General features: G+C 43.9%; 3 protein-coding genes across 4 annotated transcripts; 1 reads left to right on the forward strand and 2 right to left on the reverse strand.

Annotated features, from left to right (window-relative positions):
• Positions 1–1,618: 1,618 nt before the first annotated feature.
• On the reverse strand, positions 1,619–4,917 carry LOC136298560 (histone-lysine N-methyltransferase SETD1A-like). The gene is made up of 2 exons (XM_066199356.1): positions 4,903–4,917; positions 1,619–2,018 (listed from the first exon to the last, which is right to left on the reverse strand). Exons 1-2 carry the CDS (start codon positions 4,915–4,917, stop codon positions 1,686–1,688), a joined length of 348 nt encoding a protein of 115 aa, XP_066055453.1. The 3' UTR covers positions 1,619–1,685.
• A 4,740-nt stretch (positions 4,918–9,657) lies between these two features.
• On the forward strand, positions 9,658–12,762 carry XBP1 (X-box binding protein 1). Its single transcript, XM_066199687.1, is given in 6 exon segments — positions 9,658–9,916; positions 10,000–10,096; positions 10,174–10,311; positions 10,831–10,884; positions 10,887–10,994; positions 11,752–12,762. Coding segments are annotated over 6 exon segments (1,164 nt in total). The 5' UTR covers positions 9,658–9,707; the 3' UTR covers positions 12,310–12,762.
• Positions 12,763–14,508: 1,746 nt separating this feature from the next.
• Positions 14,509–21,348, reverse strand: CCDC117 (coiled-coil domain containing 117). 2 transcript variants are annotated; one of them, XM_066199689.1, is made up of 6 exons: positions 21,203–21,348; positions 20,788–21,086; positions 20,116–20,166; positions 19,521–19,754; positions 18,020–18,157; positions 14,509–17,486 (listed from the first exon to the last, which is right to left on the reverse strand). In XM_066199689.1, exons 2-6 carry the CDS (start codon positions 21,078–21,080, stop codon positions 17,234–17,236), a joined length of 969 nt encoding a protein of 322 aa, XP_066055786.1. In that variant the 5' UTR covers positions 21,081–21,086; positions 21,203–21,348; the 3' UTR covers positions 14,509–17,233. The 2 variants fall into 2 exon arrangements, with proteins under 2 accessions (XP_066055786.1, XP_066055785.1); XM_066199688.1 differs by lacking the exon at positions 18,020–18,157 and having other exon boundaries at positions 20,788–21,335.
• Between the last annotated feature and the right edge of the window lie 8 nt (positions 21,349–21,356).

A 21,356-nucleotide genomic window follows, 5' to 3' on the forward strand; every position in this document is an offset into this window, starting at 1 on the left:
GTAGTACAAAAAAACCACCACTGACAGAATCAGAATTGATTTCAATTGACCTGTTGGTCAGGGTGTTGGTAGCAGTCCAATTAAAATCGTGGCTGCAGTCCTCCTGGAGTGACTGATGTAGTTCTGTTGAAGCAATGATCCGCAGAAGAGTGTAGTTTTCCTCTGAAGATCCAGTGGTGGTGTAGATGGGTCCAGTCTTTCTCTGGGAATCCAGTGGAAACAGGCTGCCCTGGTGTTCTGGCTCTCAGATTTTTATTTTATCCAGGTAGGAATGCTTGGCTCCTCCCACTGGGTGGAGCATCTCCCAGTGGGATGATGTAATTTTATCAGTCATGCAGTGAGACTCAATGGCCCATTAACAGAAGATACCTCCCTGGAGGGAGGATGGGTCGTGGAAGAGATCAATAACACTGCCCCACCTGGTTTTAACAGCTGGTAATAGAATACATACTTTTAGTTACATCTTGCATTGCAACCTAAGACACTGATCCATTCCACTTGGACTACAGACACAGCAAAATTGCCTTGGAGCAGCCTCACAGTCAAGTACTGAGGAGTGACATGAGGCACTAGGTCTCAGGTCACCAAATTCCCTCGACTTGGGCAGAAATCCAAGCAGGAAGTTACAGGAAGAGAATGGACTGTCTATCATTAAAGCATCAAATATTTCTAATTGGCATCCTGCCCAGTTGGCAGTATACAGTTCACGATTCAGTTATGCCATAATACTTCAGATATGTTTTCTTTTTTTTTTTCTTCTTTTTTTTTTTTTTTCCCTGAATAACAAACTGAGCCCCAGGGTCTGAATACAGAAGTCTCAAGCATTTATAACTACAGCTGAGGACAGTGAGAGCTGTGATTTGAGCATAACTAAATTATGTGCAATGGCAAATGTTCCGAGAAAGCATTCTCTAGGCACTCTGTCTCTTCTTTCAAGTAATAAGTGACAGAACCAGAGGAAAAAAATCTCAGGTTTCACCAGGAGAGGCTTAAATTGGATATTAGGGAACATTTCTGCATGGAAAGGGTTGTCAAGCATTGGATCACACTGCCATGGATAGCGGTGGAGTCCATCCCCCTGGGGGATTTAAAAGATGTATGGATGTGGCACCTGGGCACATGGTTTAGTGGTTTAGCGGTGCTGGAGGAATTTTCTTACCGATCTTTTCCAACATAAACAATTCTATAATTCTACCTCAGAAGCAGGCAGTCAACACTAAAGGATGCTTTTGACCCTGAACTTCCTACATCTCACTTCCCTTGCAAAGAAATGGATATTATAGAACCCTCCTCCCTCTGCTCTTGAGAGAAAACAAAGTTAGTGAAGCCACATAATACTGTGATGAACATTATAGAAAAAGCCCAAAACAATCTCCTCAGAGCAGACTACCTGTCCATAGGAAGGATAAAGAGGCCTGGTTGTCTCATTCACACACCCACATCTGCCTGTCCAGGTGTTCTCAGGAACTGAGAACTCGGACTACTGCTCACATCCCCACATATTTTAACACCGTGCTCTGCAGAGCTTACTTCACAAGTAAATGATACTGATGTACCTCTTAATAAGCAATAGGAACAAGTGCTGTCCTTTTCCCTGTAAATTCAATGACATGTACGTGCCTGCCCTTTTTCTCTGAGACAGAATTGCACAGCGCGGAGTTTTAGGGCTGACTTAAAGCTTTCACTCAGACACACCCGAGTGTCTTCTGGGTTCTTGTTCCGGAGGAGCAGCAGCAGCTCCTCACGGCGCCGGCTGCACTGCGGTAAAGCCACCGCCAGGTGTCCCCCGAGGGCCGCGGGGCTGCGGGACGTGTCCGCGGAGCCGCCGGCGGGGCCGGAGGTGTCTGACACAGGACATGGCTTAGAAGTGTCTCCCATAGCCTTGCTTCTTCTTCATCTTCATCTTCATCTTCATCTTCATCTTCATCTTCATCTTCATCTTCATCTTCATCTTCATCTTCATCTTCTTCATCTTCTTCATCTTCATCTTGCATCCGCAGGCAAACTTTACTGTCGCACTTTGGAGCGGAAAGCCCAACGTCACGGACAACATTTTTTCCGTATTTATGAAAGTGATGCTTTCGTCATTATCGTCGATTGTTCTAAATTAAAGTGACAAACCGCTTTAGCTTGTCAGCTTAATTAAAGACCAAAAAGAAAAGTCAGTGGATTTTTGTGCTAAGAAAAAAATGTCGCACGAAGTGGCTTTGCCTCTTGCTGTTTAAGGTTTGGAAACACAATTTATCCAAGTAAATCAGCATCGAAGAAATGCAAATTAACCAACTAACTAGCCACAACACCTTTAGTTATAATAATTTTTTGTGAACAAAATTTTTAGTTAATGTTTGAATAGGTAATGTTTCCAATGTTTTAAACACGTAGTTTTAAAATCTGTAAGAAGGGGAAAGTGGTGATTGGGGAATCCTTAACCTCTCTGTACGTATAATTGTCTACTGAAGGGAAAAAATAATAATGAATCAGGTCTGTAAAACTCAATTATGTAGATTGTACTGAAAATACCCTTATTTAGATAAATTCAGCCCTTTCTTTTTCCAAACTATTGCCCATTACACAGCAGAAGCTCAAATAAGAGTTGCAAGACAGTACAGCCATATTTGATGCTTTCCTTCAGAGTCCACACCAGGCAGGCACAGCAGATCATGTTACCAAAAGAAGAAAAAAGACTTCTAAGGAACAAACTTAGGAAATTATTTCTACATGCTTTTTAATCATCTAAAATCTCTGCAAGGACTGACAGGAACAGAACGGATTTGGAAAAAAATTGGAGTCTTATTTCCCAAGATTCTCAGTATCCATTCTGCAATAAAGAACGTCAAATGCATCCATACCAATGTCTTTCACTGTGCTCCTGTTTTCCTGAGATTGCTCTGTGTCACATCTAGGCAACTGTCAGTTATAGTTGCACTAAATCCCAGACTACTTTTAATTTCATGTGTCAATTATGTCAGTCCTTAGCAGTTTCCTCACTCAAAATATTGAAGACACAGCCAATGAAGATAATACACAAATAGTATACCCTGCGTATTTCACAGAATCATTCATATACAATCTAGATATTGACACTTCTGTATTTAATTCAACATTGTGGTCAGTGTTTCTGGAGTAAATATAGGGTACAAGTTGCTGTTCATGAAGCCCTACTTCAAGCAATAATATAAAATGAACAATATATAAACATGGCAAAATAAATTTCAAGCACGTGGTTAAAGTGTATGATGTATCAGCTGCTAATACTAACTACAATATGAAGAACTCTATGCTAAAGCCAAAAAATTTCACTGCTTCTGAGTACCAAAAGCAAAAAACAGTCTTAAAATGTTACTGGCTAAAATGAAGGAATTCCTACATTAATAATGGATTCATTCATGTGACAGTGACTTAAGCAACTATTTATTTCATCTTGGGTTATCTATTATATTAAAGACTCAACCAAGTTAAAAGATTTGACTGGCACTTTTAATTGATCACCTTAAAACACTCATTTTCCACATTCAACTACTAGCATAGGATCTATTTAATTAGTAGATTAAGGGCTTTAGCTGTTCCTGCCTGTTTACATAAGAGTTATCATTAAAGTCAGTGCTAACAGAGCAAATCAGTGAGTGTACCAGAGACAAACCATAATAAAGTTATCCCTCTCTGAACACCAGCTGCTACCCTGTACCCTCTGAGGAGTCAGCAAATCAAATCTCCTGTTGGAGGCAGGAGATGGATGATTCTGACAATAGCCCCCACATTTTGGGTCCTGCTGAATCTATGCTGAAACAGAACTGATTCCTAACTTGACATTTCCTGATAATTTCCTCTTCTCACAGGGGGTCACATGACAGCTCGAGACAGGGTTCTGCATAAAAAAGGCCACCCAAATGGAAGAATATAAGGAAATAAATTCAAAATTACAAAACGAGAAATCTTCCAGGACTCTCAGAGGCTCTGGACTTCTAAAAGAATTTCAAAGCCTAGGGAAGGTCTAAGAAGTAAGAAAAGGTTTTCCCTTTCAAACTCTGGCACTGCTCCAAAGAAGAGTTGGCTTCTGCCAACAGGAAGTAGCCATCAAGTTTTCCTAAGCATGGTTGTTTACCTCCCTGGGTATTTTCCCAGAAGAGGTTCCAGTTCTGAACCAGGATGTGCAAACAGAAAGTCTTACTGGAACAGGAGCTTTAGGTATGTGGGATTTCAAGTTAAGTATTTTCCTCAGAGAGCTTGCTCAACATGTGAGACACTGGCACAAACCCAGAACAGCACTGTTGGTTCCCTGGGACAGCACAGCAGCAAGTTCAGTCTCTCCTGTTCTGTCCAAGCACATTCTGCAGCACCACCCCAAACACTGCACTTGCTGCATCACCTCAAGTATGTGTAGGACCTTTACCTTTTTCCTTTTGCTTGTGACTACCACCTCTAATGTGTCATTGTGCATCAGTGTACAGAGGTGAGCACAACACCTCTCCATGCACAACTCCTGTGGCATCTCCCAGAACCTCCAAATCCTGTGTACCCTGCACAACTCCCTGGTCCACATTTTCCTGCCAGCAGGAGAAGAGAACCCTGCAGGGGAACACTGTGCTTGGGACCAAGCTAGAAAGAGAAAAGCCAAAGAGCTGAAGTAGGACTAAAGTAGGACTACACATGGAAATAGGTACTACAATCAGACAAACCACAGCAAAGCACCAGAGGTGCCAACAGTGGACCTTTTAAAGGGAAAGGGAACCCATGCAATGGAAATAAAATGGATTGAGCAATAGAGGAATGGTGTGGGAAGGTGATGGGCCAAGCTGGTTGGAAGCAGAAGCCAAAATAACTAAGCAAAGCCCAAATGACAACTGCAACATTCTCTTGACCTGTGGGATTCCTGCAGAGATCAGGGTGCCCAGCAAACATTACCTGACCTGAGCCCATTTTCCTGGCTAAGTGACCAATGCTGTTTGATTCCCAGCTGGAGTCTCTCAGGGGCTGGCGAATGGCACAAACCTTCCCAAGGGCATCCAGTGGCTATGTATAAAGATCTGTTTACATGACTAATGTTTGCAGAGTTTTCCAGTAACATTTCACTCTTCCAGAACTGGTAGCACAGGGTTGCCAGCCTTTCTGTTTACTGTGGTGTGGATATCTTGTCTTCTTTTAAATTCATCAGTGGTTTGGTCCAAGCTCTGAATGTGCAAGAGAAATTTGCTTCTCTGTCTGACAGAAAGAATCAAATCAAGAGATCTTTGTCTCAAAATACTGCCATGTCCTTGTAGGGAGATAGATTTTCCCTTTATATGAGCATTCTTTGACAGTGTGAGGGGAATTACGAAGCTTTGTCTACACTGGGACCTCTGCTGTTTTAAATAAGCATGTCAGTTTTCTGGAAAAATCAGTTAATTGGCAAAAAATTGCAACTGCTACAAAATTATATACATTTGTTAATTTCTAGTCTTGCCCAAGGCCAGTGAATTCTTGAGTTTCAGAGGAGTCTAAAAATGAAACAAAATAGAATTACAATGCACATGATAGTCAGGTGATAAAACACTATGGAGATGCAAGGAACATTCTGAGCCTTTTATAAAGATTGCTTGATCTCAAATTTACTGTTATCATTTAAAAAAAAAGAGATAATATATCATTAGACAGTTTTAAGAAAAATCTGCCATCTTGTATTCTGTAGCAATAGAAAAAGGGATTACTCACACAAAATGTTAGAAACTGTGAAACATGAGATGATTTTGTTGCCAAAAAATCTGTGATGCAAAGAGGTCACTACAGAAGAAGGCCACAATGGAGGTTCATTTTTTCTAAAAGTTAGGTTCATCAGTTGCTATACATGCATCTACACCCAGCCTTTGGGCAGTGTGCTTCCCATCTCTCTCTTTTTACAAGGTACTGCATTGAAATTTATTGCTGCTAAGGTACCATTAAACCTGGAATGGTGCAAAGCCTCTTTGAATGTGGGAATGGAACTGAATTGTCCATAGAAGCTCCAAGGTGAGCCTCAGTGCCTATGACTGCTTGGAACTCCCATGGCAGTGAAGGGTGATCCTCTTTTCCTGAAGAAAAAGCCTTGTAAAAGGCCTAATCTCTAGTCAACTTGTTTCAGAAACACTGATAGCGTTGCCTGAGTTAACTCAGACTTCTTTTGCGAATCAGAAGCAAGACTTCATTGAGTATGGTGATGGGAGAATGAAGTCTATTGGCATGGGGAGGCAGATAACCCTACAGCAGGGGCATGTGAGCTCTGTCACAGGATGTGGGCTGCCTGAGCCAACCAATGCTGCCTGCAGTGCTTGGGACACTGCAGACAGACAGACAGAACTCCAGCAAGAAGGCCTGGAGGAGACGTGTAACAAGAGTCACTTGAAGTACCGGTGTGATGGGATCTCTCCCTCACCACAAATCGGCTGGGTCAGAGGACTGAACCATAAAGATGACCAAAGTAATGCTCTCCAGCCTTTGGCCCACAACCAAGAGCTAAGATGGAACTACCTACCCCACTGTTCCTGGACCTACCCCACTGTTCCTGGAAATTCTGGGTAGTTGGAAGTACCAGTAACATGTGGGTGGAACATGAGGACATGAGGACAAGGAACTGGAATGGAAGGTACACATATGTTGGGAGAGTCATGGTTTCAAGTTGAACTCACTGTGTCTTTTCCATGCTTTTCTGGTGGTACCCTGGGAAAAATCCCAGAAGCCAATGAAGCAGAATCCAAACAATTTATTAAGTAGTAATGGAAAATGGATGAGAGCTGAGTGAAAATTGCCTTTCTGAAGGGCCTGCTTGTGGCAGTGTGAAGAGAAGGGAAAGCCAATGTCACTTTGGATAGCAGGAAGGCAGGGTGGCAGTTCCTTCCAGTTGTCAGAGGATATAGATTCTGCATATTGCCTGAGACTGAGAGCACTTAAAACTTTGAAAGATGCACTCCTGAATCCCAGTGTGGAATGACAAAATTTAAGAATAAGTAAAATTAGTTTGCAAGGTTTGAATAACCTTGTTTTAGGCTGCAAAACAGGTTCTCTTCTCATTTAATCAGCTATTGATACAGGTATGGGAACACTCCAGCTGTTGTCAAGAACTTGGGGGCTTGGGCCAAGTATTTTCAGACACACATTTGGCAAGTGACCTCTTTCTCAGATTATGATTGTCAGTTAATCTTTCCTCTATGCCCCCCCCTTCCATTTAACTTTCCTCCTCTATTCCCCCTTTTTTCATGTGTAGAGAACACTCAACACACATTTCTTTCTCTGTATCTGAGATTACACAAGGGCAAAGCTTCTCCACCTTCGTTAAACAAAATTATTTCCTCCGGTGGGTTGGCCACCTGGAACATAAAACATAAAGCTATTTTAGCAGGAATTAATGTGGTTTCTGGCAGGATAGCCAACAGTATCCTCCCTGGCACATCCTTGGTGGTAGTGCTGAACCCCCCAATGGGGTGAAGGCAGGGTGAGAAGCATTCTTCAGTCACGTGGATCACAGGATTAAATCCAGTGACTGAAAAAAAGAAACATACAAAGACCGGAATGTGTAAACAGTGAAGGGGAAGAAAAAAAAAATAAGAAAGTGGAAATCAGAATTAAACTCGAAGCCTTTTTGTTAAAAGTCTCTGAAAGGGTGTCACAGTGTAAGATCAGCTTCATGGCCCTTTCCAGTGTAACAAATATTTAATAAAACACTTAATATATCCTAATGGTAGTAACATAATTTTTGTGAGCCTAAATATATTCTCAGCAACTGCACCAGAGCTAGTCTGAGTACTGCTAAAACTATTCAACAAGACTAGAATGCAGGGTGTCATGCCCTTCTTTTGCTAGCTATTACTGCCAACACTAGACATGCTAATGGACGCCATTATTACATTCAGTAACAATGGACACCACCAGTGCCAAGGGCAGCTTCCACTTTTTTTGGTTGCACATCACTGTGAAGCAGCCCAGGCACCACTCCTAGCACATATGTGCCTGCACTGCTGTGGTTTATTCATCATCACAAGTGTTTGTTGCAGAAGGAAGCGTGCTTTACTTGGGCTCTGGTTCCACATAAAATTAAATAGGAAAATTGAATCACCTGCAGACAGAAGGTTAGGATTTTTCTTCAGTCATAACACCAAGACATCTGGATATCTTTATGATAAATCATATAATAATAAATCAGATCTCCCCAGTATAGCAGTAAATATTACAAATCAGCAATGTAAGGCAGCTCTGTTCACCCCATTCAACACTTTTCTGGCAAATAAGGACAATTTGAAATGGATGTCTGAAATCTGAAGCAGTTATTAATACTGAATCTGCATTTCAGTAGAAAACAGTAACACTTTAAATTGGGAATTAGAATTACAGAAGAAACATGAGTCCAAATCCAGAAGAGAAACACAAAAGAGAAGCAGTTTTCAATGGCCAGCATCTAAGGGGCTTAGCAGGACCAGAACAAACCATTTTTTGCACTCCAATTCAAAGGCTTATCGAAAAATTGCCATATTTTTCACAAAGGTGTCAAAGTAGAAAGAGGAACTTTCAGCCTTAGCTCAATGTCATGCTGCAGTGCGTAAGAAAAGAACAAACACAAGCTTACAAATGCAGTTTGTTCTCTGTATCATGAAAGCCTGGCAGAACTCCAGCGCTGAAGTAATGCCAAACTAGCACACCAGCGTCTTTGATCTTCTAAAGCTCATGTTTTCCTTTAGTGTTTAACATCTCAACTAATTTAAAATCAATGTACAAATGGCTTTCAGAAATAATAGTGAGCAGCCAAAGTCTCGACATTTCATAACTATTCAGGTCGTTGGCAACTGCCACAAGTGGAAACTTGGAAAGCTTCAGGCACCGAGCTGTCGGCAGCTCAAACACCCTCGACGCCCTGCATGGCTGTGCATTGCTGTCGGTAGGTTGCTGAACACCTGCATTCCCATGGGCAGGGTTATTTCTAGGCTTTCTACCTACAAAACTTTCGTCTGAGCCCCAGATCTATCAGATCTGACACCAACCCATGACGGCAGGGTGATTTCCTTCGTCAGACACCGAAGAAGTGCTCACTTCCCTCCCCACACAGAACAGCTGCTTCTCAGAATGCCCCTGAGGGATTTCTGCAGTCTCCTGCAACTTCCACTCATCAATCACTAACCTCGCTGCTTTTTTAGTCTTCTTAGCCCTTTTTTATCCCGTTCTTATGGCACCTGCTACAGCTCCATTCGTTGCACTTGGGTTCCCCATGATTATGCTTGTGACTACTTGAGACAGACCGGCCCCGGAAAGGAGACCAGAGAGAGACTTTAGCGGCATCGCCACGCCGAGCCCGGTTCACTGCCTTCTCAAGGAACTGTTCAACTTCGGCGACCGCCATAGCGGGGGGACACGGCCTGGGCAGTCACGGCGGCCCGGCCCGAACCCTCCGGTCCGTTCCGGCCCCTCACGGCCCCAGTCTCCCCGCCACACCCCTTCAAGCCACACCCCCTCATAAGACCCGCCCCTCATAAGCACCGCCCACCGCCGCTCGCCAGCGCCTCACCGACCGCAACCCCCTTGTCTGATGCAACTCGCTTCCCCCCTTGCCCGCGGCCTCGGGCCAATCGCGGGCTCTCTCGGCCGTGGCGTCACGCCTCGCAGCCAATGAGCGAGAGCCACGATGGTAGAAATCCGGGCGGGGCCGCGCAGGGCGCAGACGGCGGCTCTGGTGACGCCGGGCGGCGTGTCCGCTGTCCTCCCGTGCCGCCATGGCAGCGCTGCCCGGTGCCGCGGCCCCGCGGCTGCTCCTCATCCCTAGCAAAGCGGCCGAGGCTTCCGGCCCCGCGGCTGCCCGGCATCTGTCCGTTGTCCTGCCGGCAGGAGCCGACCCCGGCCTCCCGGGGATGGAGAACGCGCAGCCGGCCCGCAAGCGGCAGCGGCTTACGCATCTGAGCCCGGAGGAGAAGGCGCTGCGCAGGTGAGTGGGGGGCAGCGGTGGGAGGGCTGCGGCTGCACCTGGTGGGTACAAGATCTCCCGCTGACGGCCGCTCTGCCCGGCAGGAAGCTAAAGAACCGCGTGGCGGCCCAGAGCGCCCGCGACAGGAAGAAGGCGCGGATGACGGAGCTGGAGCAGCAGGTGGTGGAGCTGGAGGAGGAGGTAAGGGGCTGGGGGAGATGAGGGGCTGCGGGAGCGGGAGGAGTGGAGCGGCCTCCCTGCCTCACGGCTCTTCGCAGAACAAGAAGCTGCTGCGGGAAAACCAGCTCTTGCGGGAAAGGACGTGTAACCTCGCGCGGGAGAACCAGGAGCTCCGCTGCCGCCTGGGTTTCGATGCTCTGAAGACGGAGGAGGAGGAGGAGGGTGAAGAGTTCCAGGTGAGCCGCTCTGCTGGCGTGTCCGCCCCCGCCTTGGGCAGAGCTACCCCGCTCCCGGGGCAACCTTGGTGCTGTGGGCAGGGATATGCCGGAAATACCTTTGTCCTCCATATGGAGGCTCTCCTGAAACTCAGCATGTGCCAAGTCGAAAGGTGTGCCACTGGTAATGTGGGAGGTAGAAAGCTGACTAGTTCCAGGCTGTTTAAAGACAGTTTTATCTGGTTTTCTACCTTTTGTCGTCGAAGTGAAGTGTAGAAACGGTTACAGTCATGTAGGCGCATCTCAGATGTGGTGGAGAGAGTCAGGCTTTCATTTAAAAGTGTCAAACAAAATAAATGTGCAAGTGTAGGGAAGCTTCAGCTAACTTTGGAAATTGGTTTACCTTCAGGTTCCTACCAGAACAAGCAAATAAGAGAATTCTGTGTTGGAAGCCTTTGCAGAAAAAATACTATCTTCAAGATTATGTACTGTACTGCCTGCCAGAACATTTGCAGTGACTGAGTTTTTGTCTTGGTACAGGTTGTGAAGGAATCCCAGGTGGATGAGATTAGATTGGTGACCGGGTCCGCTGAGTCCGCAGCACTCAGACTACGTGTTCCTCTGCAGCAGGTGCAGGCCCAGCAGTCACCATTTCTGATCGTTTCCATGTGGATTCTGATGCCAGTGACTCTTCAGACTCTGAGGTGAGCATCTAGTCCTGGACAAATTGTCCATGAAATTTGGAACTGCTGTAGATTTGAGATTAGTGTTACAACTCTCCAATTTTAAATAATTTGATGGTTTCCATTCATAGTTGGTTTGTTTTCCAAGTCTTGGAATGCCATACCTGTGGCTCAGAACAGCTGTGTTAGGCTGTATCCAGTGAATACAGGAGTTCAACAACACCCACGTGAAAAAAACCCGGCCCCCACAGCTTTGGTCCTGTGCAGGTCTGCCTAAGCCATGTTCTGGTCTGTGCTCTATATAGCCAGCAGGCACTGTGGTGTTTGTACTTGATGGGTAAAAGATCTCAAGAACTTTTAAGAGTGGCTGTGTGAATCTCAAATGCATGTATAATTCTTTGGGGATTGCCAGTACCCTTACAAAAAGTTGTGGGCAAAGCATGGCTGCGCCCTGGAACAGATTGCCTAGAAGGGTGTGGAGTCTCCCTCACTGGAGACAGTCGAGAACCATCTGGTGCAATCCTGTGCCACGTGCTCTACTGTGATTCTGCTTGAGCAGGGAAATTGCACCAGATGTGACCTACTGTGGTCCTTACCAAGCTGGCAGATAGAAGACACACTGTTACAACAAGTGCCTTAACCTTGTGTTGTTCTTGGTGAAAAGGCTGAGATTGCATCAATGTATTTAACTTCCACATGGGGGTTAATAGATGACATGTTTGGTGTTTGGCTGTAACAGTAGGGAACTGTTTTTCTAAAATTGTCTTTCATTTTCCAGTCTGATCTCCTCTTGGGCTTTCTGGATGGTCTGGACCCAGAAATGTTACTCAAATATGCTGATTCAGAGTCAACGTGCCTGGAAAAGCTGGAGGGAGAGTTCTCTGGAGAAACAAATTCCATACCAACCACCCTGTCTCCCTCTTTGGGGTCCCCATCAGCTAAGCTGGAAGCCATTAATGAACTCATAAGGTTTGATCACGTGTACACAAAACCCCTGGTAGTGGAGATTCCTGTTGAAGTGGGCAACCAAACCAATGTGCTAGTGAAAATTGAGGAAGAAAATCTCTCTTCATCTGATGACAAGACTATCCCCGAGGTCCCAGTGTCTGTGAAGAAGGAACCTGTAGACAGCTTTATGCCTGAGCTGGGCATTTCTCATCTGCTTTCTTCTTGTCATAGCCTTGAAGTCTCGAGCTACCTGTTGGATGGCTGTAGTGACTCTGGGTATGAAGGATCCCTGTCGCCCTTCAGTGATACATCGTCTCCGCTTGGCGCTGACCATGCGTGGGAGGATAGCTTTGCCAAGGAACTCTTTCCCCAGCTCATCAGTGTCTAACCTGGTAGTGTTCACTGCCCTTGAGTAACTGTCCTGCCAAGATACCAGCATATGCCCCTTTGGGGTGTGTGTGGGGAAAATCAAGTCCATTCAGAAAAGTGTTTCTCATCTTTACCCCATGCTAGTAGATGGCGTGATGGTATGAAAAAGCCTAGGGTGTCCTGTCCTGCCCTGGCTCCCCCCCAGTCAGTGTTGGTTTAGGAGAGAGGCAGGTTTGCTTTTCAATAACTTGCTCATTCTCTATGAACCTGAAAATGTTTTATTTTCCGGTTAAAATTTTAACACCTAAAACTAAACTGGGATATTCATGTATAGACAACTGGGCTAGACCATAATAGTCTCTAAGTCTTACAGCTTCACTAAATGCTTGTTTTCCATTTGCTATGTAGAGTTGCTTTGTCCATTTAATATTTAACTGTATTGGTGCAATTAAAATGCAGTGCAGCTCACTGACCCTTTTTTGCCTTAGAACTCAGTGGGGAGGGGAGAGTATCTGGGCCTTGGAGAATTTAAATTCAAGTCCCTCGGTGTCTCATCCTGCATTGATGAGCAGTGCTCATAGGGTGTCTGCAGCTGGATGCTTCAGCAGTTCCCTTTTGGGGGCACTGGATGTGGCAGAGGGGTTTGTGTGTGAGGGCCATAGCAACTAGTGCGAAACCTTCAGCCTCTGTAAGGCAGGCAGGTGGCAGGAAGTCTGAATATTCAAAAGTCAGGGCAGTGGTGGCACCCTGGTGGCCAGTAATCCTGTCCAAAATTCTCAGCCTGAGGGGAGGTGGGTACGAGACAGACACAGTGTGAAAACAGTTGCAGATTCTCTATTACCACAGGGAATCCTGAAGCATCAAATGGACTTGGCAGGAGCTACAACAGGACTTCTCATTTGTCCACATCCATTTGCTCCAGTATCCAGTATTTATCACAATATTTAAAACACTTGGAGAGACAGAAGAAATTTTATACTGAAAATAAGAGCACTGTTGCAGGTGTTGGCACAGCTGTTCTTGGTTTCAGTACTATTTCATGTCTTGCATTCAATTTTGACAAAAATAACTTGGGGTGGGGAGGAGAGAAAACCTGAGATATTTTGGTCAGTAACATTCAAGGTGACAGGACTGCTTTGGATTACAAGTTTGAGTAACGTAGCTTATAATGAAGGATTTTACCTGAATACTGGGTAGAAGTAAAGACTACAGCTGTGCAGTACAAATTTAGATTGAAAATCCAAGTAGTCAGAAGAGTAAGTTCAAGGTGGAAAATAGGGATAACTGCAAGAGTATCAAATAAATTGTTGCAAGTCCAAAAAAAAGCAGAAGTGAGGATTTGATCTGTAGTTTTGCACTACATTTTGTTAACATCCTTTTATGGAGCCCCAACCCCTCCTGGCAACTGTGAGCAAGCCATTTCAACATCTAAAAAATCCAAGGAAAATTGTGTTACAGTCTCCTTTCCATCTCGGTAAGACATGGGATGTGCTTAACATTTCAACCTTGTTAAGTACAGGAGATAGAAATGTTCCAGGACATGGTCTTGACACTGTTTTGCTTCCCCTTTTCAACTTAACAGCTATATCCTGGCATGCTTTATCCTGACTTACTGCAAGCACTGAGTCCCACAAGAAGCTGTTAATAGTTACTGAGATCTCTTCCACTAAAAACACAGAACTAATTCTTGTTTGGCATCTAGAAGCCTACTACCATTCAGAATTCCTATAAACCACTAGTATTTTCTGCTAGAATCAAGTCCACTAAGATGGTGCACAAAAAAGCAAAGTCTTACATTCCAAGAAAATTATTAAAATCTGAACTTAAAACATTCCTCAAACTTTTCTTAATTTTAGGAATACTGACCATGCTTAGTTCTGAGTAGTTTTATTCTGAAGTAAAATGAAAGGTCTGAAAACACAAACTACAGCAACACCTCTTGGTACCCCTATTGCTTTATCAGAAGCCTTTGGGTCATGACAGACTTAAAACAACTCTTCAGCTTCAGGTTTATTCTACTGTGCTGTTGCCTTCCCTTATTCAGCAGGATTATTCTACCCTGCTGAATACTCTGGAGGAAAAAAGGGGCATGCCTTTGACATAACATAGTTAAATTGAAATCTTCTTAAGCCAGAAGAGTACTGTCTAGCTGAAGGACTGCACATAGGCTCCCAGGGTTTTTTCACTCTTACCAGGAATGAAACAGTCATCTACAAAATATTTTAGAAAATTTATTGAAAACTGACATACAAAGGGTGATTTGGTCCCAAGAGAAGACAGACCAGAATCAGAATCAGATCTTCCGTATTTCAAAATAAGGTTTTTTCTAATACTGCATCGCATTTGCCATCCCGTTTGTGAACAGCATTAATAAAAGTCTTTTAAGAACAACAACAACAACAAATGAAACTCACAAATACAGAAGTCTGTAAATGCCCACAGCTCGATCGCTCATCCAATCACCCTCCCCAAGTGATTGCTGTAGCAAGAATCTTGCTCAGTGCTCCTGTCACTTGGTTTCCACTCTAGCTCGCTCTTCCATCAATTTAAGCAACTCAGCCCCACTATCTCCTATCACAAGGGCAGAAATGCATTGTGAAAAAATGAAAGCAAATGTTTTCTATCAAAGCAAAATTCTTAGACAATTTTTTCTCCATCTCACACTCTTTGTCAAAAGTGCACCACTATATTCTTGTTTTAGATGGCAGGTAACAGATCAGTGATGCCCTACTGGCATTGAATGAAGAGGAAAGACACCTCTGAAAGTCAATCTTTGGTACAAACCTAGCAGGAAAAAAAGTATGCTTAAAAACCATCTACAACAACTTCTTATTCTGCAAATCTGATGCGCAATTTGGTATTTTTAAGGGGAAAACCACTGCATCATTTCATGTATTTAGGCCTCCTAGAGTGTTTTTACATCTTCTGTTGCAACTTTAGTGTTGCTGAGACGGTTTTATCACATTTTTGAAAGTTTCATCCTTTCTGTTCAGTTTATTTAGGATTCAGAGCTTTCACCTAAAATACTTCCCACTTTGAGCTTTCACTATAATCCAGCAAGCTGAAAACCAGTTACTTACTTGGAGGCTCCACATTTTCTACCTGCAGTGACTACAGCCTTCTCCAAACTTCACTGCTTTATGTCCTACTCATACACCGGAGCACGTCAAAGGCTGTAGGCTTTAAACGCGTTCAGCAGCTTAACGATACATAAGAAATTTTACACAGTTCATGCAAGAGATCTATAGCAGACCCTGAAATGAAATTAGGCATTATAGCAAGATAGGCTGCACATGTTCTTCAACTTAATAAACCTTCCAGAATGATACAGGTGTATACTGGTTTCCAGAGTAATGCCTAATTAAATGCTGGAGTGTTTTTTTGTGAAGCTCTGAAATGTTTTACCAAGATACAGAAAGCTTCAGACAGCCTTCAACAAAAGCAGCAAGACAAACAGGGTTTAACAAACAGGCATCTTTTGAACAACCAAAGGGAAATAAAGGATGACTGCCAAAAAGAGAAGCTTGATTTTAAACTTTCAGCTATGGGTTACTCAACAGTAAATATTATCACAAGGATTATCTCTTAGCTGTGCAGAGGGAGAGTAGATTTTCTTATGTAAGCAGCTGTGTTAATGTGTACTTGCTCCTTTATGTTAGCAAGATGACAAAACCAGATTGAGATGTAAGACTCTGAACAGAATCTATTATTTGGAAAGGGATTTCTTATGAAAAGCCTCAATTCATGTATCTCTGAGAAAGCTCAAGGACTTATGAACAAAAGATAAAACCCTTAAACAAGTTAGAGAACCTTAAGCATAAGGAACTGCTGTGCATTGAGAAAAGGTACGAACAGTGGCTCGTTGTGGATTCCTTTCCTTGGCACCCTGCACAGGGTAGGAAATTCTTTTGGCATACATTTTTATAAACAATGTGATATTATTGGCACATACCGTGGCTTAAATTTTATGTCTAAATTCTCTCAGGAAAAAGACCGGCATCTCCTTTACTTCACCACCAAAGGCTGGGACTTGGGTACAGACAATAATCTAGCATTTGACCCTCCTAGTGGCAGCAAGCAGCTCCCTTTTATCTGATTTACTTATCATGTTTATCCAAATTAATGGATGCCATTCATTTCATCAGAAGTTAAACTGACTTTCCAACTCCATACATACACAGAATCTCAGCACAATGTAAAATGTGAATCTCTTTGCTGAGAACCACTTTTGTCCATTGATGGGGAGGAGAACATCAAAAACCCACAAATAAAATTTAAAAGCCAATGAACCAAAGATGACTTCAGTTAGCAGGTATCCTGCAAGTTATAAGCACTGGCTTTGCTTTCTACAAAGCAAAAGACTTAAGCTCAGCAGTAATATTCCTTCCCTACCACCCCATGGATTGTATAATTTCTACATCTGAGTTTACATCAAGTCCAAACAGGGAAGATGGTGTGAAAAGCTCTGTTACCAGGGGGATTGCTTTTCTATCTGTGACTAGATTTGAAGGTATTTCTTCCTTCACATTTTATAATTCAAATTACCAAATGGCCAAGCATAGTATGTACACCAGTTTCAATGGCTCAGTAAGAGAAAGGTGCGGCTTAAGCCACAGTTACATTCAGTATTTGGATTTTATACTTTACCAAGGGCAGTTAAGAGGATATTCCACCATTAAGCAAGATGGAAAGCTACTTCCCTGTTCCAAAGGCCTCTGAATTACCTTTTCAGTAAAAGTAAGAATATTTAACAGATTGGAACACAGAAATCTTAGGGTGTTTCCTTGCCACCCTATGATTGTGGTGTGCTTATGACTGTTAGTAAGAAAACAAAAAACAAATAATATAACTTCAGATTCACACATCAAACCAGAAAAAAAATAATCAAAAAACACCAACAATAAGCATCAGAAGCTCACCACTTCCAGTCTAAAATCTGGCATCTACAACTCCATTTCTTCTTCTGCACACCCAGATATTCCCAAACTAGCATATGGATCTGGAGACATGGCAGTCTGTTGTGATCCAGGGAACGTTTCAGTCTGTGGATCAAAAGGAGCTCTTGGTGTTGGCTGCTTAGCTTGACACCCTTCTGTACTCTGCTGCTTGAAGTCCTTAACAGAAACAGACTTCAGTTTGTCTGTCATAAATTCAGGAAGAGGTTTCCAAAGCACCAGCTCCATAGAAGGACGGCTCCTAGAAGGGACAGAGTTTCAGTAAAATTTCACTTCTCCAAGCACAGCTATTAAATGCAGAAGACCTGTATCTTCATCCTTTGAGCTAGCCTAGAACTATATTCCAGAAAATATATACCTTTTTTTCCCCCCTATTAAATTTCATCTCTCCTAACTAGTTCCATTATTTCTAGTTCTAACCCTGTATTTCCTCTCTTTTTTGCACCGAACTTGACCACTCTTGGTCACATTTCAGGATCTTCTCATTTTGACAATTCGTACACAAAAAACCAAAACTTAAACTGATTCACTCAACAGATTTCACTTTGTAGAAATGAAGAGTACAAAACAGACACTTGATGACCACTACAGTTACACTTATTTCTTTTTTACATTAGGACAGTTTTTCCTATTTTTAACCAGATGAATGGTCTGTTATAGAATGTTGACTGCATCATGCAGGAATCAAGGACATCTCCATAAACATGAAACGAGGTCTCTCTTTTCATTTGCACATGTTAGCTACATAGCACCATGATTTCCTCCAGAACTTACATAGACTCTATTATTTTCTTTGTCAGGACTTCACCAAAATCCCTCTTCATCCCTTTCTTAAGGGTATCTGACAGGATAAGAGTGGGCAGATTGCTAATATTTCCATCAGCATGAACTTCCTCATCTTCATCAATTATCCTAGGAATGGAGGGGGAAGAGGGAGATAAACACTATTGAGCATACTGTTATCAGGAACATCCACTGCAGACTACAGTATCTACGTGCTCTGGCCTAGGCTGGGTACCAGAAGCAGCAGGGCCATGTTAACATGAGTCTCTCTTGGGCCAAAAAACCCAAAATACTCATCACAGAAACCACTTGAGCAGCAATGCCACTTCTGGTACCTGAGCTAGCTTTGTTACCCCTGTGTTATCCCAGCAGTGTCAGTGCAGACATACACTGAGAGAAAAGAAACAAATTCCCTCCAAGGGAAACTGTATCATTCAGTCACATTACACAAGTGAGTCTCAGCTATGCAACTGCTTCACCTGCTCAATTCCCCATAACTGGACTTTGAGAATTATTGCAAAGGTACTGAAAACAGTGCTTCACTTTTCACAATGTTGTGCCAGTTTCTGAGATTAAATTGGCACAAATTGTTGAAGTGTTTAGAACAAATGGAAGCACCTCCTTTATTGTTGGTAAACCTTTTATAGAAAATTTAGCAGCATAGCTGGGAAGAGTAGGGAACAATCTTCCAAGGGACCAAAACAGACGTAGACAGATAATAGAGACCTATTTCACTACTCTGATTTACCCATGAAAAAAATAACAGTCTAACAGTACCTTGCTTCTCCTTATGCATCATCTATGGAGTAATCTACAAAAAAATCTTGTTTTAAAATTTCTGTAACTTTTGGCTTTTCTAATCATCTGCAGTGGTCATATTATACATTTTGGAATACCAGCTCAACTGCAATCAACTGATACATACACATGCAACTCCCAGAAATCTTTCAAGGGCCAGAATGCACAGTAAATTTATTAAATGACTACAGCAGACTGTCTATAGCCACCCCATTACCCCACATCAAACCATCAGCAAGATGAATCTCAGCCTTCTTGCAGATGTGCAGAGAGACCTCTCTGGTTCATGTTACTCTCTACATTGACAAATTCACATCTATTTTAAGTATTAATCACAGAACAAGCTGCAGCTGGTTGAAAAAAGCTGAACTCAAGCCTGAGCAGGTAAATGTTACAATTGAGCTCCGGATGCTCAACACAAGAGCATTAAACCCCATTATGGTATATTGAAACTGCATAATGATTGTGAGCAGGGTGTTATTTACTCAGCATCTCCTGCTCTAGAACCCTTAATTTCAGATCATCCTGAAGACTCACAGGATCATAGATAGCCTAAAATGAAATAACTTGAACAGAAGGTTGACCTCAGACTTACAGCAGTGTTACCACACTGCTAAGTGCTAGATTTACCCCTGAATGCCCACCAGAAAAGGGAAAGCTCAGCAAAGCCAGGCTACTCAATCCCTGCATTTACCTGTCCTCAATTTCCTGAAGTTTTCTGCGAGCAACCTCGCATTGCTGTTCCCCCATTGTCTGATCCATTTCTTCACAGGGAATTTCTAACATGGCAGTTTCAGGACCGCTGCCACCATACTGACTTGCTACCTCCCCAGCTGCCTGCTGACCTGCACAGAGAATCCATTCTTCAGTGCTGGGATTCAAAGGGCAATTTTTGGTTCCTGTCAGTCTCTTCTTCCGCACAGGACAGCTAGGAAACAAAGGAAGTTCACAGTTGTCAAAAAAGGAATGTGGCATTCGACAGGAACAAATGTTATAGAAAGTGCATTTCAGCAGCATTGACACACTGTGGCAATGCAACCTCAACAAAGAAAAGAAATTCACGTTGCTCTTAGTAAAATGTGAGCACCTATTCAGGGAAAATCAGTGCCATGCAATTAATTAGGTAATAGAAATGGATTTGGGTTCATGTGCAATTCAAGGGAAGAGTTCCAAATGGAAACAATAATAATTTCCTTCCTTTTTGTATTGTAGGTGAGATGTGCTCAAATCTTTTACAAAACAAAAAGCAAATCAGGATTTTTCAGGCTACAAAAGACAAATTAATTTACCCTTCTGCTTCTTCTTCTAGCTTATGCTTCTTTCCACATCGCACAGAGACACTACAAAAGAAAAACAGTTACTTAGCTTCAAATCATATCTTCTGGTTACACTGATATTTTCAGACAATATTTTCCTCCCTTTTAAAATTTCATCAGAGATCAACAGTCCCAGTATGTCAGCAGCTGTGAAGTGAGTAAAAGTTTGGGACAATAAATGACCACTTTGTTCCAAAGGAAGTCAAAGGCAGCTGTAATTGCTCACTTTTCTGAACAGAATTCTATGCTAATTTCTTCTCCTTTACGTTATTTATTTTTCCACAAGGGGCAAGACCAATCTTTGCTAAAATTCAAATGCTTCAAGATGGAACATATGACCCGGCTTGAGCCTCTTAATACTCTGTATCACAGGGACATACTGAAAAAATACCGACAAAAATAAATGAGTTTGAAAGTATGCAAAGATGCTGGTATACTCGATCACCTTTCTTGCCTTTTAAAAGGCTCCTTCAACCCCCACCAGCCAGCTTCAAAGTCCTTAGCCGTACACAATAGAACTCGAACCTCCTACCAGGGCAAAACTGCTACAAGGAAACAAATCCCAGCCGCCTGGAAAGCACCGGGCGCAGTTTCCCGCTGCCGGCGCTCTGCCCTCGGCCCTGCGGGAGCGGGTTCGGCACTTACTGGCTGCGGCTCCGGGTGAAGGAGCTCACCGAGGCCACCCTCAGCCCCTCGCTGTGGCTCCCGAGCGCGGCCAGCGAGGCCAGGTCCAAGCTGCTCTGCAGACAGAGGCCGGAGGATCCGTCGACGCCGTCGCTTCTGATCCCTGCCATGACCACCCCGGGCGGCTGCAGACGGCCGTGGCCGCCGGCTAAGGGCTGCGGGCCGAGGCGGTCCGGGGCAGCGGCCGGCGCTGTGGGGAGCTCCACGGCCGGGCCCGCCGGGATGCCCTGGCAGGATCTGCCTAGCGCTGCCATTTCCTGCTGCGGGGGAGAAAGCGCACATCAACGCCGCAATCCGCGCTGCGCGACGCTCCGGCCCTGCCCGGGGCGCTCCCGCAGGAGTTCCGCACGGAACCGCCTCGGTCCGCGGCGCTCACCCGGGCCGAGCCGGGCCGAGCGGCCGCCGCTACAGCCCGGGTCCTTCCAGGCCTTTCGCTGCGATCGGATGAGGGCCCGCGGGCACTGTGGGAGTTGTAGTCCCGGCCACTGCGGGACCTCTGGGAGTTGTAGTCGCGAGTGCTGTGGGACCTG

Source organism: Chamaea fasciata, unplaced genomic scaffold (assembly GCF_029207755.1).
Source record: "Chamaea fasciata isolate MVZ Bird 193981 ecotype frontalis unplaced genomic scaffold, bChaFas1.0.hap1 SCAF_18, whole genome shotgun sequence".
Classification (NCBI taxonomy): Eukaryota; Metazoa; Chordata; class Aves; order Passeriformes; family Sylviidae; genus Chamaea; species Chamaea fasciata.

Coding starts and splice junctions, on each gene's coding strand:
- CCDC117 (XM_066199689.1), bottom strand. CDS start 21,080: ATGGCAGCGCTAGGCAGATCCTGCCAGGGCATCCCGGCGGGCCCGGCC. Junction 20,167..20,787: donor TTCACCCGGAGCCGCAGCCA/GTAAGTGCCGAA, acceptor TTTCTTTTGTAG/TGTCTCTGTGCGATGTGGAA. Junction 17,487..18,019: donor AAGAAAATAATAGAGTCTAT/GTAAGTTCTGGA, acceptor TGTCCCTTCTAG/GAGCCGTCCTTCTATGGAGC.